The sequence below is a fragment of the Pipistrellus kuhlii genome, unplaced genomic scaffold (assembly GCF_014108245.1).
Source record: "Pipistrellus kuhlii isolate mPipKuh1 unplaced genomic scaffold, mPipKuh1.p scaffold_m20_p_12, whole genome shotgun sequence".
Classification (NCBI taxonomy): Eukaryota; Metazoa; Chordata; class Mammalia; order Chiroptera; family Vespertilionidae; genus Pipistrellus; species Pipistrellus kuhlii.
In genome coordinates, this window is record NW_023425427.1 from 51,718,267 (window position 1) to 51,734,471 (window position 16,205).

At 41.4% G+C, this 16,205-nt stretch overlaps 1 protein-coding gene across 1 annotated transcript; it reads left to right on the forward strand.

The window, feature by feature from the left end:
* The first annotated feature begins 595 nt into the window (after positions 1-595).
* LOC118716657 (protein BEX5) lies at positions 596-1,125 on the forward strand. The gene has a single exon (XM_036434227.2). The coding sequence runs from the start codon at positions 748-750 to the stop codon at positions 1,087-1,089; it is 342 nt and encodes a 113-aa protein (XP_036290120.1). The 5' UTR covers positions 596-747; the 3' UTR covers positions 1,090-1,125.
* Positions 1,126-16,205: the final 15,080 nt, after the last annotated feature.

A 16,205-nucleotide genomic window follows, 5' to 3' on the forward strand; every position in this document is an offset into this window, starting at 1 on the left:
TTGACTTGGAATTGCCCCTGATATACCAGAGGGGCCGCAGCAGTCAGGCCTGTACCACAAGATCCTGCCTTCCTAGCCAGAGCTGGTCCATCTGAGGGCAGGTCACTAAAGGTCAGAAATACAAATGAATGCCAGAGTTCTAGAGAAAAGCTCCCTATTTTTCTGCTTCTGAGATCCTGAAGTTGCCCGGCTCCAGCCTGTCTGAAGATAGTTGTTTTAATTCTCAGAGACTTTAGTGTCCTAACAATAAATTCCTTTTATGTTAGCTGGTTGGAATTGGCTTATGTCCTCTGCTACCCTGGGGAAGAAATGAAGTTGACATTCACCTCATTGCATTGATATCCCTTAAGCTTTCTATTATAGATAGCCACACTGTTATTTAAAAAAAATAAGTGTTCGACGTGATCTGTGGGTCATTCGTCCACCCTTTCATTTAACAAATTTCATCTGATGGCACAATATGTGTCAAGCACTGTACCTGACATTGCCACATCTTGTTCAAATTATACAACAGCACGTATAAAGTTCTCATATTCACAGGTGAGAAACCTCGAGTTCAGAGGGGGTTCAGTTATTTGTTTAAAAGTTAGGGGAGAGAGCGAGCCCGTAGCCCACGGGAGGAGGAAGCTATAGAAGCTGACCGCGATCCACTGCAGGTCTTCAGGTCCTTTGGTACAGCAGATATCAAGGCTAAGAGAGGAAACCTGCTTCTGATCCCTGAAGAAAGAAGCAGAAAAAAAACTCAACATGGAAAGTGTCCCCAAGGAATGCAAAGAAGGTGAGCAGGCTCCAGTGCAGAATGAAGAAGAAGCCCACCCCTTGGCAGGTGGTGAAGTCCAGGAGCCTGGAGGAAACATTAGAGAGGGTGGGGCTCCACCTGCCCAGGATGTTAGAGAGGATGTGCCCAATGGGCTTGCCAATAACATGGATATGGTAAATGGAGATGCAGATGATATGGAATGGTTCACAGAGGAGATGAGAGAGCTAAGGAGGAAAATTAGAGAGCTTCAGTTGAGGTACAGACTGTGCATTCTCATAGGCGATCCCCCTCACCATGACCATCATGATGAGTTTTGCCTTATGCCCTGAATGCTGAGGTTAAGAATAATAACGCGCCCCCCCCCGCCCCCCCCCCCCCCCCCTCCGCTCCCGACACTTGTATTTTTTGATGTACCTATTATGGTGAATCTTTGGTGTCCTTTTATTTTTCTGATTGGACATTTCATTTTTACTTAGTCTGTAACTTTTTCTGTCAGCAGGAGAGTTTCATTAACTTGCATGGAAAATGCTTACTAAATATCACAAAGTTAATAAAGCAGTTTAAAAAGTAAAAAATAAAAATAAATAAATAAAATGAAAGTTACGGAAAATAATGAACATAAATTGGTGAACAGAAACAGATCTGGACCGGGAGCTGCCGGGCCCGGAGTAGCCGGGCCTAGAGCAGCGGGGTCCGGAGCAGCCAGGCGTGAAGCAGCAGCAGCCAGGCCTGGAACAGCTCACTGCTCGCCTGCCCATGCCCCAGGGCTGCTTCTCAGACATGGCTGGAAACTTTGGGGGGAACTTGAGGGTCTGCTGAATCAAGTGATGAAGGCTTAGATCTGGATGTGTTGAGTTATTATAGCGCTGGGGTGTTGATCTGTGAGTGCCTTGTGTGGAGACTGGATGAGGTTGGTTGATCTATTTGGAAGTGTTTTTTGTGTGAAGTGTATCCTTGGGCACGTGGAGGTATTATTGATTTGAGAAAATACTAAGTAATTGATTTACTATCTGAAAAATTTAAAGTTCTGAAAGTTTAAGGTCTCTTGCCAAAAAGAGGTTTTAAAGGACGAGGCTGCATTTTCTCCTTAATTTCAATGGAGAAAGGGAGGACAAGCCCTTCCCACCCAGAACAGGTAATCCAATTCCAGCCAGCAGCTATCTTTAAACAATGTGTTCATTGTCATTTGAATGGCTACGCCTTTTGATAGCCTAAGGCAAGTTTACATGTAAACAAGTTTGCTTCTCAGTTCCCAGGGCAGAAAAAACAAGGTTTAAAATTATTAGATTTTAAAATTTATTCTTAAAAATATAAAAGTTTATTAATTAAAAAAAACCAAGAAAATTTAAAAACCTGATGAACAATATTAACTGTTGATTATAATAGAATCAGAGATAAGGGAGGGGAGTGGACTGACAATTCTTGGGGGGAAAGGGGAGTGGTGGATGCGGGAAGAGACTGAACATAAACTGTGCAGCTATGGATGAGGACAATGGGGGATGAGGAAAGGGCAGAGGGTGGGGTGGGAACCTGGTGGAGGGGAGAAGAAATGAGGAACCTTTGTAATAATATGAACGATAAAGATTGATTAAAAAAAAAGAAGAAGAAGAAACAGAAACAGACCTGGAGACAGAGAAGCTGCGATCAGACAGTCTGGCCACAGAGGGAAGGTAGGGGAGGGAAGGAGCAAAGGGGAGATATGAACCAAAGTACTTGTGTGCATACATATAAGCCTAATCAGAGGTCGTAGACATCAAGGAGTGGGCATACATGGGGAGGGGTTTGGGATGGGAATGGGGGGATGAGGACAATTATGCGACACCATAATCAATAAAGAAATTAAGAAAAATAAATAAAATAAAATAAAATAAAATAAAATAAAATAAAATAAAATAAAAGTTGGAGTTCCATTGGATTCTGCCTCTCGAACACCAGAGGTCACACTTTCCCATTACTCAGGCTCTGTTCCCCGGAGGTGGTAAGCCCCAGCATCAGCAGGGAGCTCTCCGTGCCAGTGCTGTGGCCTGAAGCCTGGGGAGCCAGCAGCCAAGATGTTCCCTGGCCACTCTCACAGTCAACAGCATTGGCAGCTCAGGGGCTTGTCCCTGTAGGACTTAGTGTCCTGGGAGCAGCTGAATTAACTGTTCTAGAAGGATGGACAATCAGGGGATCCTTTTTCCCTGGTGTTGATGTCTGCTGCCTATGGACTCCTCAGTGACAAATGAGCAGCAAAATCCTGAAAGTAAGAATGGTCAACTGGTCGACAACAACCACAGCAAATGCTCAAGCAACGCCAATCAGAAGACAATGGGGCTGGAATGTCCTTCCTGAGGATGTGGAGCACCTATAAAAGGCTCAGGGACGAGGCTGTGTTTTTACACGGTTGCTGGAAACACCCCTAGTGACTTCAGTCTTCTGGCTCAGGTTAAAGGCAGAGACCTCACCCTGCTTTCTCTTCCCCCAGGAACGAAGTCAACCACAGCAGGAGGAGATTTTCATCTTCAGTTGCACAAAATTCAGTCTAGTTGAAATGTGTTACTCTTGAACCAGAAATGATAATAAAAGGGGGAAATCACTAGATTGTCACATTATCTATTCTTCCTTGTGATCCTCCTGCAGAAATATGAGGACTGCTCAGAGCTCCTATGCGCTTACACTCATCACTGTTTTGCTTATGAGAACAATGAGAACCAGCATTCAGTAAGCTGGCAGTGTTGGCTTAAACTATATCCATGTGATAAAACCCACGTACACATTAAACATTTCCAAACACTAATTCATAGAAAGGGGTAATGTTTATGACTTGTTAAATGCTAAAAAGAGAGTGCAAAAAGAAGTCTGCAATCTGAACCTAAAATGTGTGTGGTGTGTGTTTATTTGAGTGTGTTAGGGAGAGCATATACCAAAATAATAACAACTGTGACCTGAGTATGAGGAAAGAAATGCTTTCCCTCTGACTTTTATGTCTCATTGATTATTAGAACGCTGTTAGCCTAAATGTAATGTGGCATTTCAGGCTGGATCCTGGAACAGAAAAAGAATATTGATGGAAAAACCTGGGAAATCTGAATAAAGTCTACAGCTTGGTTAATGATAATTTACCGATGGTCTTATCTTAGTCTGATCATTGCACCACGGTAATGTAACTTGTTAATATTAAGGGAAGCTGAGAGTTTATTATGGAAACTCTGTACTAACACTGTAACTCTTCTAGAAATATAAAATCATTTTTCAAGATAAAATGTTTTACAAAATACATATATGGCAAGCCACACTAGGAACCATAATGGCAGCAAGCCCCTGAGCTTTGTTAAGGCTGCATCATTTATCATGCATAAGCTCTTTATTTTCTGGATGCATCTTATAGCTCCTCTTAGCTTATGGACCAGCTCTATCCTGGGCTTCCCTAGTTTCCCCAGACAAGACACTTACAGCAGTGCCGGGAGAAGGTTGGCAATCATGATCAGCAGTCATCCTGAGAAAGAAGACATTAAAAGAATCCCCCCCAAATTAAAAAAGAATCCCCAAAAATCTATTGTGTTGCTTTTCTCCTTTTTGTAAGTGCTTATGGCTTATGTCCAAAGGCATTTTGAATGGGTGATGAAACACATTCACAAATTAATTAGTTTGAACCATATGAAATTGCAGTTTTAGGCCCAAGATATCGAATATTTGCACTCAAACAGTTCCCCTTAAGTAATGAGTATATTATGTTATCATTGAAGGCGGGCCTCAGAGGCATCGCCTTACAAGTAACAGTATTCACTTCACTGCAGTTCATTTTCACCAGCTCCTTTTCAGTAGGGTTTGAAGTTCTCAACTCACATTTTCCTCCTTCCTCAAAAATTGCATAAACAATAAAGCTTTACCCAGTAATATGGACTAATTTCTAAAATACCAATTCAAAAATCAGATGTCATGACCACTGATGTGTCTCAGTTGATTAGGAGGAGTGTAGCAAGTAATTGCTTAATATTTTAAAAAGTATAACTGATTTATCTTCTGCTTTTTAATATACATTAGAACAGATTTCAGGTAACCCTTCTAACAGGCTTGCAAGCACACTCACTCACTCACTCACTTCCAAAGTGATGTAGGAACAGTCAGGGCTCAGGAACCACACCCAACACCAGTGTGCTCACAGCGTCAACAGAGCTGCAGCCTGCACACTGCAGGCAAAGGCAGGGTGAGAACCAGCATTAAAATGGCTCTGCTCTCTCATCATCGATGTTTCTCTCTCCTTATTCCTCTCCCTTCCTCTCTGAAACCAATATAAAACATATCTTTTTAAAGAAAAATAGCTCTGAACATGTTCTGAATTCAGAGCACAAGGTTACGTTATAGAACCACACGTAAGAAATTTATTTGAAAGGTATATGCACCCTGACATCTAGAAGGATTCCTCTTGGGTTATGGCCATGGTCATTTAAAGCAGTGCTTTTCATTAAGGCATGCTTCTAAAAAAAAAATACAACCTCCCTATTTATTATTTGTACAAAAATTCTGCCTGAGTGCCTACTGTGTGCCAGGAAGCATTTACTACCGAAAGCAATAAGACAGATGCTGTCTTTAAGCACAAAAAATTAGTTGTGAAAACAAACAATAAGTCAGACAAACACAGAAGAATTGTAAAGAGTGCAAATAGTCCTGAAATAAAAGAAGAGGCTCCGGATGAGGGGGTAGGGTGGAAGGGTGGGCAGAGTTACACAGGGAGAGCAGGAAAGGAGGCAACTACACTGCAGGTGAAACCTGCAGGACCAGAAGAGGGCAGCCATGCAAAGAACAGGAGATGGTGTATGAGGCAAACAAAGTTCCTGAGGTTAGAAAATAAAAGCTCATGCCAATTTGCAGCACCATGTCACATGATTCCCCTCTGGTAGTTAGCAGCCCAAGCAAAGTACATGGAAGGCATATTTTGGATTGCCACAGAATTTGGGAATTAGCAGTCAATGTCACTGAAGGTCTAGAAGGTGGAGAATATGAAAATGTTACCATTCCCCAAGAGATCAGAGACACATCATTTACCCAAGCAGAACTTTTTCTTTTCATTCCTATGCCTTCCTGGCAGAGATCTGAATGTGTCTGATCCATCACAGAGACATGGAGACACTCAGAACTGTCGAGCAGATTCCACTAAAGCTGGAGGAGTCTGGAATAGAAGTAAAAGTTCATATCATTGGGAAAATGTCATGTCTTAGAAGACAGTCATCATCTATTCAGCAGCCAATGGAGCCCAAGGCAGCACTCTTTTCAGTAGTTTCCTATAATTCCATCCCCCAAAGCGGGAAATATTGCAAAATCTGTGATAACTTGCCATGTCTTCGTATTATCTACCATTAACATAAATCAAGCCTTCGTGTTTGTAATTTATGTTTCAGCATTTAGAGGATACCTTGCTTGTTATCTTAAATAGATAAATCAAATCAAAATTTTCTTAATAAAATATGAGGAATGTCATTAGACCTCTGATTTATGTAAAGCTGTCTAACATTCCTGATCTCCATTTATTTCAAGTTTTTAGGAAGAAAAATGGTTAGCTGGAGCAACCTGCTCTTATTTTTATTCCTTCATTTAGGAGATTGCATCGCAGCCTCAAACCATTTTTAATAAATAGATATGCAATTTTTTTAACTGTTGATGTTTTTAAAAGAATAAACATGATCAAGATTAATTCTTGCCGTCCCAGATATTCTCAAATAATAGATTAGTCTGCAAACCACACTTGATTCATGTCTGATAGTCAAGCCTTTTTTTTAAGCTTCATCCATATATACAGACATTTACTCCTTTGTTTGCTCAGAACCAGAACTGCATATGCAATAGAGGAAATGAATATGGACAGAACCCTACGAGGTGGCACATACCAATTACCAAGCTTACAGGTTGTATATATTCAAAGGGAATGACTGGAATATAGTAAATTAACATGGTAAAACAAAGAGAAAATGGTGTCCACAATTACAAAGATTCTTTTCAAAAACAGAATGCCAACAGATCAGAATGAAATAAGTGAAAAATAAATAAAGAGGGCAAGAGGAAACCTTTGGAGGTGATGAATAAGTCTTAAGGCATAAACTGTAGTTGCTGGCTTCACTAGTGTATACATACTCAAACCCATCAAGTTGTATACATTACATAAAAACATGCTGTATGCCAATCATACTTCAATATTAAGTAGCTTTTTAATATAAAAAGAAGCAAAACAATTACATAAATGGGAAACACTAGAAAGATAAAACCAAAGTCCAGATCAGCACTCAGAAGAGGAATGGAGTTGTGTCCATCAGGTCTCAAGTTAGAAATTGGTTCTGTCTCAGGCGCCTCCTTACTTATATTTTTCATCTGAGAGTCTGAGGCAGGCGTCTTCAAACTACGGCCCGCGGGCCACATGCGGCCTGCAGAGGAGTCTGATCCGGCCCGCCAGGTTTTTTGGGCAGTGAGCGCAGCCGAGGTGTTACAGTAGGAATTAGTAGTTCATATAGTCCGGCCCTCCAGCTCTCTGAGGGACCGTGATCTGGCCCCCACTTTAAAAAGTTTGAGGACCCCTGGAGGGAAGAAGGTTTGTTGCTGACCTTGGAAATGATCACCAACTTTCTTCAGTTATTACTTGAATGACTTTTGTCCTCCTTGTTTGTGAACATATATAATGTAGATGCTGATGAAAACTCAGGCAAAACAACATAATGGAGCTAGTCACTGTTTTCACAATTTCAAAATGGTCAGCAAAAGAATTCATAGCCTGTCATCATTTTGGAGGAATTTAACATGTTGATATCTTTAGTATTTGCCAAATAATAGTATTTAGCAATGTTGAACATCAAAGTATAATAGCATTTGTGAGTTTTTAAAAATATACTTTTATTAGTTTCAGAGAGGAAGGGAGAGGGAGAGATAGAAACATCCAATGATGAGAGAGAATCAACAATTGGCTCCCTCCTGCATGACCTCCCCTACTGGGGCTTGAACCTACAACTCTGGCATGTGCCCTGACCAGGAACCAAACCGTGACCTCCTGGTTCGTAGGTCTATGCTCAACTACTGAGCCACATCAGCTGGGCCAAAGTAACAGTTACTGTGAAATGAGAAATAATTCATGATGGAAAGGTTAAAACACAAAAGAAAAATAATAATTCCTAAGGTCATTCCTACTCATTGTTGACTAAACATATCAAAGCATAGAATTGGGGGATGACGGGGGCTCAGCAATTTCTGTGGCTGACCCTCCAGGAAGGTTGCCTATAACCTACAATGGTAATGAATAGGACAAATGAGCAACCAGAAGCTAAAAGAATGTGGAAAGTCTCCATATTCCTGCAGCTCAAGGTCAAAATTCAAAGTTGCTATTCCATAGCCTATCTAATAAGATAAAAGAGAAAAAATCAGAGACTTGGATTTAGTCCCCAGAGACCAGTCACCCCATTCCTTAAAGGACTTCACAGCTCTCCTCCGCAGCTATTGTCAGCAGCCCTTCCCACCCATGTCTCCATTAATGCAATAGCATAACATGCTCTGGCACACACAGGAGTAATGGAGTAGCAGTTCCATCCAGCATTTCTGATGCAGGGATGGCGGAGAAGGTTGTGGTGGGACCCTGTGCCTCCTTATCCAGCAATGTCAGAGGGTTTCCCTCAAAGCTGTGTGGGTTGTGAAGACAGAGTGGGTTGAAATGAGCCAACCAGGAGGTGGAAGGTCTGACTCTACCTAATGATCTAAAGGGAAAGCCAAGTGTGCCTTGAAATTTCTGGCCCAGGGGGAAAGGAGAATTGCTCTGCCTCTCCCAATTCCTGGACAATTCCAGGAATCTCACATCTTGAACACCCCTTGCTCTGTCTGGTGGGTCCTCAAACACCACATCTAAACTGCAAGGAATGTGTTATAGGGAGATAGGAACGTGCCCCACACCCCGGCTCTCACCACGGCCCCTTCACTGTACCTGGAGATTCAGTTCATAAAACAAGACTCATTAGAAATTGCTGTTTTCTGGTGGTCTTCATGCTAAGCCTGGAACAAAGTGAAATCTCCCTTAAACTACCCTGCTCTCGGAGAGTACTGAGGACGAAAAATGGGTTCGTGTCATGCCCAATCCGCTTTAACTTAACCTGTGGACATGACCTTCCCTGTCTAAGGCTGAGACATCCCTCAGTTCTCAATGATTCCTCTCAAATCCAGGTTTTCTCCAACAGCATTCAAGGTATTTTGAGCAATTGCTAGTTTTCTACCGAAGTTGAAGGAGGTGGAAGGAAACTGGTTCATGTTAACACAGGCCCCACACCAAGGGCTGGGATCAGCAGGGGCTCTTATTCTAACAAACTGCCTGCAAGAGGCTTTCCGGCAGAACAAGGAAGAAGAGAAGCTGATGACCCGGCCAGATGCTCTGAACTATGCTGAGTATGAACTCAAATTGAAAAGGACCCAATTTTTCTTCTTGAAAATTGAGTCGCCATCTTAGTAAGTTCTCAACATCTAGCTTGTTAAAACAGATACAATAGGTAGAGAAACAAGTTAAGTAAACCTTGAGGAAGCATCAACCTCAAAATGAGGGGCATTCTACAGGACTCCTGACATAGTTTCTCCAACAAGGGAAGCATTAAGTGTGTGTGTGTGTGTGTGTGTGTGTGTGTGTGTGTGTGTGTGTGTGTGTTTAATGATGTAACAGTCAAATTAGTAAGCTTCCCCTGTAGAAAGAATGGGAGAGCCATATAACCCCTCAGTATAGGCAAATTATCCTGCAGCTTCAAGGCAAAGCCTATAGTTCTAGGGAACGGGGGAGATGAGCATGAAAGGAGGAGACTAAGAAAAAGAACCTAGAGGATCCCAAATCTGAATGGCACAAGATATGTTCAAACACCTTTATGTGGGGCAGGAGAGGGGGAGCAGAGACAGGCAATCCCTAACTGAGATTGATATGACAGGTGACAGAGGTTCAGAGTTGATGACAAGGAATTCATGTGAGATGATCTCATTCTGTCTCCCCATCCTAGAAGATGAGAAAATCAGGTCCAGAAAGGGGAAGTTTCCAGGTACAATGGCAAGATTCTAGGGCAAAGCTATGCCTAGAACTCTGGCCAATAGGCCCTGAAACTAGTGCCCTTGTCATAGGTCAGTATGCCATCCTCCAAGATGGTGGGTCCCATTACCATCACCAAGTTAATCCGTTTTACCCGTATTTATTAAATATCTGTAGCTTTCACTGTCTTACAGCAAATGATAAAATGATAAAATTCTTTTCACTGACATCTCACATCAAAAGCTCCTACTGACTTCAAATTAGAGAATGTATTTGCTGAAAAAATGTTCCATCAGCACATACTATTGGGTCGGCAACCAAGTAATTGCGGATTTCACACATATATGGCTTCAGTTGAATTTTTAGGTTTGCAGACATAGTACAAATGTAAAACACATTTTGTTATTTGATAGTTGGCTATTCAGCTGTTAATCAGTAAAAAAAGTTTTTTGATCTGTTTTGTAGTTTTCGTTTGGCGTTCATTGAAAAATGGAAAATCAAAAGGAACATTTTCGTCATATTTTGCTTTTTTATTTCCGCAAAGGGAAAAACGCATCGTCAGCTCATAAAAAGTTATGTGCTGTTTATGGTGACGAAGCCTTAAAAGAACGGCAGTGTCAAAATTGGTTTCCCAAATTTTGTTCTGGTTCTTTTTCACTCAAAGATGAAAAACGCTCTGGTCGTCCAGTTGAAGTTGATGACGCCCTAATCAAAGCAATAATCAATTCGGACTGTCACAGTACAACACATGAGATTGCAGAGAAGCTTCATGTATCACATACATGCATTGAAAATCACTTAAAACAACTTGGCTATGTTCAAAAACTCGATACATGGGTTCCTCACGAACTGAAAGAATCACAGTTAACGCAACGCATTAGCAGCTGCGATTTGCTAAAGAAACGTAATGAAAATGATCCATTTTTAAAATGACTGATAACTGGCGATGAAAAATGGGTTGTTTACAACAATATCAAGCGGAAAAGATCGTGGAGCAGGCCAGGTGAACCAACTCAAACAACATCAAAAGCTGATATTCATCAAAAGAAGGTTTTGTTATCAGTTTGGTGGGATTACAAAGGAATTGTCTACTTTGAACTCTTACCACCCAACCAAACGATCAATTCTGATGTCTACATTGAACAACTAACGAAATTAAACAATGCAGTTGAAGAAAAGCTGCCCGAATTGACAAATCGAAAAGGTGTTGTATTCCATCATGACAATGCAAGGCCACACACATCTTTGGTCACTCGGCAAAAATTAATGGAGCTTGGTTGGGATGTTTTGCCACATCCACCATATAGTCCTGACCTTGCACCATCTGATTACTTTTTGTTTCGATCTTTACAAAACTCCTTGAATGGTAAAAATTTCAATAATGATGATGATGTCAAATCGTACCTGATTCAGTTTTTTGCTAATAAAAACCAGAAGTTTTTTGAACGTGGGATTATGATGCTGCCTGAAAGATGGCAAAAGGTCATTGATCAAAATGGGCAATACATTACAGAATAAAGTTATTTAGTTCCATGAAAAAATTGTCTTTGATTTTCTTTAAAAAATCTGCAATTACGTAGTTGCCGACCCAATATATGCCAGGCATATAAAAATGAATGGCATAGGGAAACAAAAAGAAAAAAATAAACAAATGGGATTACATCAAACTAAAAAGTTTTTCACAGCAAAGGAAACCATCAACAATATGAAAAGACAACCTACCAAATGGAAGGACATATTCACCAGAGATACATCTGATAAGATTGCATTTGAAGATGATTAGAACAAGGAGACTGCCCAGCCTAGAGCCAAAGAAATCATATTTCTTCAGACCACCAGATATATATTCTTTGTAAGAGTTCCACAATTTTTCAGACGACAGAGCATTTAAAAATATTCTGACATGAATACCTTAAAATTTTTCTTAGAATACATTGTGGGCATAAAGAATTCTAAATGCTCTGAGAGCTTTGCCTTGTCCAAGCACATCCGTCCTTCTGTTCAAAATCAGTCCATTTCCTGCAGCTAGTGCTGCCAGGAGGATGTCCCCAGGAGAAGTCATGAAGCTTTAGGATGACTCAGCCTCCCCCCTGGCAGACTCAAGATGTCCGGCAACCTGACCTCTGATTTACATCCTTCTCTGCCACATGCTTGCTGCACCTAAAATATTAATAGGGTCTTGGTATCTGTCATTCTTAATTTCAGAGAGTAATAAGGACACGCCGAGCCATTGCTGATCTGTTTGTAGAGTATGTTCATTGCAGCTCTCATTACTCAGCTAAGTTACTGGTTTTTTTCAGGTGCTTTTTCTCCACTAATCATTTTTGGTTTTTCACAATTTGTCACTTGCAACTCTGCACACCTGTTGCTTAGATGTCTACTGATTAAGTATTCCAGAATGTCTATATCACAACAATTTATTAAGTGAGTAGTGTGCCCCATCACATAATGACAAAATCTTGACAAACATCTGGAGAATTTTGCTAAGATATGAGTAGATTATTAAACCTAGCATAAGAATATGTTCTTATTTTGAAATGAGAAAGCTGAAGCAAAAAGTTAAATAACTTCCTAAGAACCATGAAAATCTAATATTATTGAATTCTAGATGTACTAAGTTTAGATTTGAAACATGCATTTAACTAAGGCAAACAGGTATTTCTCTTGGTTAGAGTATATGATTCAAATATAATTGAAAAGGTAACTAATAAGTATTTTTTTATTGTTAACTAAAATATAAATTCTCTCTTAAGGTAATAATTCTTACCCTTCTTTTTTTCCTCCCTTATCCTTCTTAATAGGTGAATGACATCATCCCATGTTTCCCCTGTCTTTTTACACTTCTTAATCTAGTCTCACTACCATTTCTAAGAGATCAATATTTTATTTCCCCAAAATGGGATGGTGGTAGGGCACAATGTGGTATAAGCCACAGCGCTGTTAAAAGGCCTATGTTTCATATCCAATTACGTATAGCACATTCTACCTCTACACATGCAGGATAATCACTGCTCATCCTATACTGCAGATGATCGTGTTACTGCTTACTTATTGTAGTAGCCTGGCCCTCCAGGAACAGGGCTCTGACGAGTGGATAAAAAAGCTGTGGGCATTTACACAATGGAATACTTTTGCAGCTGTAAAAAGGGGATCTCTTACTCTTTGGGACAGCATGAATGGACCTGGAAAATATTATGCTAAGTGAAATAAGCCAATCTGAGAAAGAAAAATGTCACATGATTGCACTTATTTGTGGACTCTAACGAACAACATGAATTGACCAACAAAATAAGACCTGAAACATGGAGGCATGGACCCGACTGACAAACCTCCATGTGGGATTGAGGGGAAGAAAAGAGATTAACCAAAGAACTTATATAGAGCAGTGAAGACCTGGGAGTGCAGGGGGTGAGAGGCTGGAAGGAGAAGGGGAGGGGTGAAAATAGGTGATATCTATAATACTATCAACAACTTTTTTTTTAAAGGGTGAGGAATGCAGGTGGACCCAGAAAAGAATTTGGTTGCACATCCCCATCACTGTTTGTGAAATACCGCTATCTGTGGCTTCAAGCAGAAGCAGAAATGCTCTCCATTTAGAGGCTGAAATGGCCTCAATTGTGCTTTACCTAAGGCCGTCTCTATCACAAATCAGATAGTGACACATCTCTTTTTTGAATGTGGCCTAGACTCACAAAATGACAAGTGAAAATAACGACCGGCTGCTTTGTTTCTTCCTCCTGGGTCACAACTGAAATGCAAAACAACCCAACCAATCAACTAAATAAAAAACTGTTTGGGGAGGTGTTTTCAATGTTCAGTATCATGCAATTCAAGTTTAAATGGACAATCCACTTCTCTTCTCCTGGCCTTGAAGAAGCTCACAGTATTTCAATTGTAAAATGTAAATCTCAAACCGCCTCCTCAAAGCATTCAATGACTCATTCTATGAACGAAAACATTACATAAGACAGGATGCTCGGGAAACAGTGTTGTAATTAACCCAGGACTTTCCACAAACTCCTTCTTACTTTCCACTCCTGCCACTAGAAATCTTCTGAAAATTAGTTCTCATTCCATCCTTGGTATTCAGAATAAAGTAAAAACTTCTTGGGTGAATAAAGCTCTCTAGAGGGTTCAGGGTTTAAGCTAATTCATCATTCTGTTCAATCATCAGTCCGTGTTACTGCAGGGGTAGACAGTATAACAGAAAGTACAAGAGAATGTTGACTTCATAAACATCTTGAGAGTTACTTTCCATTTTCCATTGAATTCCTGACACAAACACTTCCTCTTGTGATCCATTTTTGGAAAAGCCTAAAGTGGGTATGGCCGGAGGGGTGAATGCGGTGTGGGAGTGTGTGAGAAGGGATGAAGACTATGACTCGGAAGGTTCCAGTTGATTGCCCTTTGCTCCATCATGGACTGAACTGCTACATAATCTTTCATATTTTTAAAATATACTCTGCATGTCAACCGTTTTGGCCAGAGAGCCATTTTCTTTATTTCAGCCACAATGATACAATTACTTGCTAACGTTGCCACCAACAGGCAATGCTGGGGGCTGCACTGTGTCTTCCTCAATTCGTATGATGAAGCCATAACCCCCAATGCATGGTGCTTGAAGATCGGACTTTGGGCAGTGAACAGGTTTAGGAGAAGTCATGCTGGTGGCGCCTCATGGGATTAGTTTAATTATAAGAAGAGAGCTCTGGCCGGTAGCTCAATGGATAGAGCATCGGCCTGTGGACTGAAGGGTCCCAGGTTTGATTCTGGCCAAGGGCACATGCCTGGGTTGTGGGCTCCATCCCCAGTGTGGGGCGTGCAGGAGGCAGATGATCCATGATTCATCATGGATGTTTCTATCTCTCTCTCTCTCTCTCTTCCTTCCTCTCTGAAATCAATAAAATATATATTTTTTAAAAATTGTAAGAAGAGACACCCGAGAGTTTCTCTTTCTCTGTCTCCAAAGAGGTCACGTGATCATGCATTGAAGGGACCACTGTCTGGAAGCCAGGAAGACAGCCCATCCCAGAACCCTGCCATGCTGCACCCTGACCTCACACCATCATGCTCCAGAATGATGAGAAGTAATGCCGGCTGCCTAAGCCAGCCAGATCTGGTATTTTGCTACCACAGGCTGAGCTCACTGTCCCCAGTGGAGAGACAGAGACCTTCAGAAAGAGTCATTTCCATCAACATAGAGCTGTTGTGAATGCAATGGACAGTTCCTCCGTTTGCTTCATACTCATGGTATGAAAGTTTCATTGAAGAAGACACCCGTAGTGGCCAGTGTCCGAGGCTGCCACCCTTAGTCCAGCAAGCGGAAGCAGAAGCTCTGAGGAACAAGGGTGAACACAGGCCTTCTCGGAAGATGGAGCCGTGAGTTCCATTTTCTATCTGACATCCTACTCCAAAGGCGGCAGGCAGGCGTCCAGGCTCTTCCTGGGCCCTGTGTGAAAGGGCCGGGGCCCTGCCACTGGGGAGACCAATGGGGTGGGGGGGCAGACCGTGGACCGGGCAGGCCTAAGCCTGCGCCTTACTCCCAGGTCTCCACCCAGCAAACTGGAGTTCACTGGGGCGGTCGATGGCCTCCAACACAGAGACCTCAAAGGGAAGAAGACAGCTAAATTCCACCGTGCGTACCAGGTTGGTTCCGTTCTGACTTTTGCAAACCTGTAGCTTTTTACAGGACACCAGATGGTTTTATGACATCAGAACTCAGGCAAGGCCAACATAGACAGCGAGGGTTGAGAGACAAATCAGTTCCTAATCAACTGTTTTCTCCTGCTTAAAAAATAAAATAAAATAAATTAAATTAAAATAAAATAAAATAAAATAAAATAAAATAAATTAAAATAAAATAAAATAAAATGTCAACACCATGCAGGCAAGTACAGAGATGAAAATGCAAGCTCTGCCCATCCCTGCCAGCTTTCTTTTGTTAAATAAAATTGATTTGGATCCATCCGAGGTAACTGCTGGGCAATGCAAGGTTTTACTTTTAGATGCATTGTTTCCGTTTGTTCCTGAGATCTGAGCTCCTCGGGGACGCTGCCAGTGTTTTTCCTGGGGCACAACGCAGCCCAACAAGAGTTAAAAATAAGAAACCCTACCTGTGCAATCTGCCAGAACACACGAGAGGAGCAATCAGCTCTGGGGAGAGGCGCTCTGAATGAGGCACGCCTGGCTGCTTTAGGCCATGCTGTGTGTCAGTCTTTCAAAATCCAAGTCATTACCAGATGCTGATCTGCTATAATATTGTGATATTTTATCTGATTACACTTACCTGATTGTGCCTTATCTGCTATTTGCCTTCCCATTCTTCCATGTATATTAAATGCAGGTGCTTTTATTATTCTGAGAGCTGGAGAGTGTTGACTGCTCTGAATATAAATGGGGATATTATATCATTAACTTGCTCGGGAAGCAGGGCCATTC

Coding starts and splice junctions, on each gene's coding strand:
- LOC118716657 (XM_036434227.2), top strand. CDS start 748: ATGGAAAGTGTCCCCAAGGAATGCAAAGAAGGTGAGCAGGCTCCAGTG.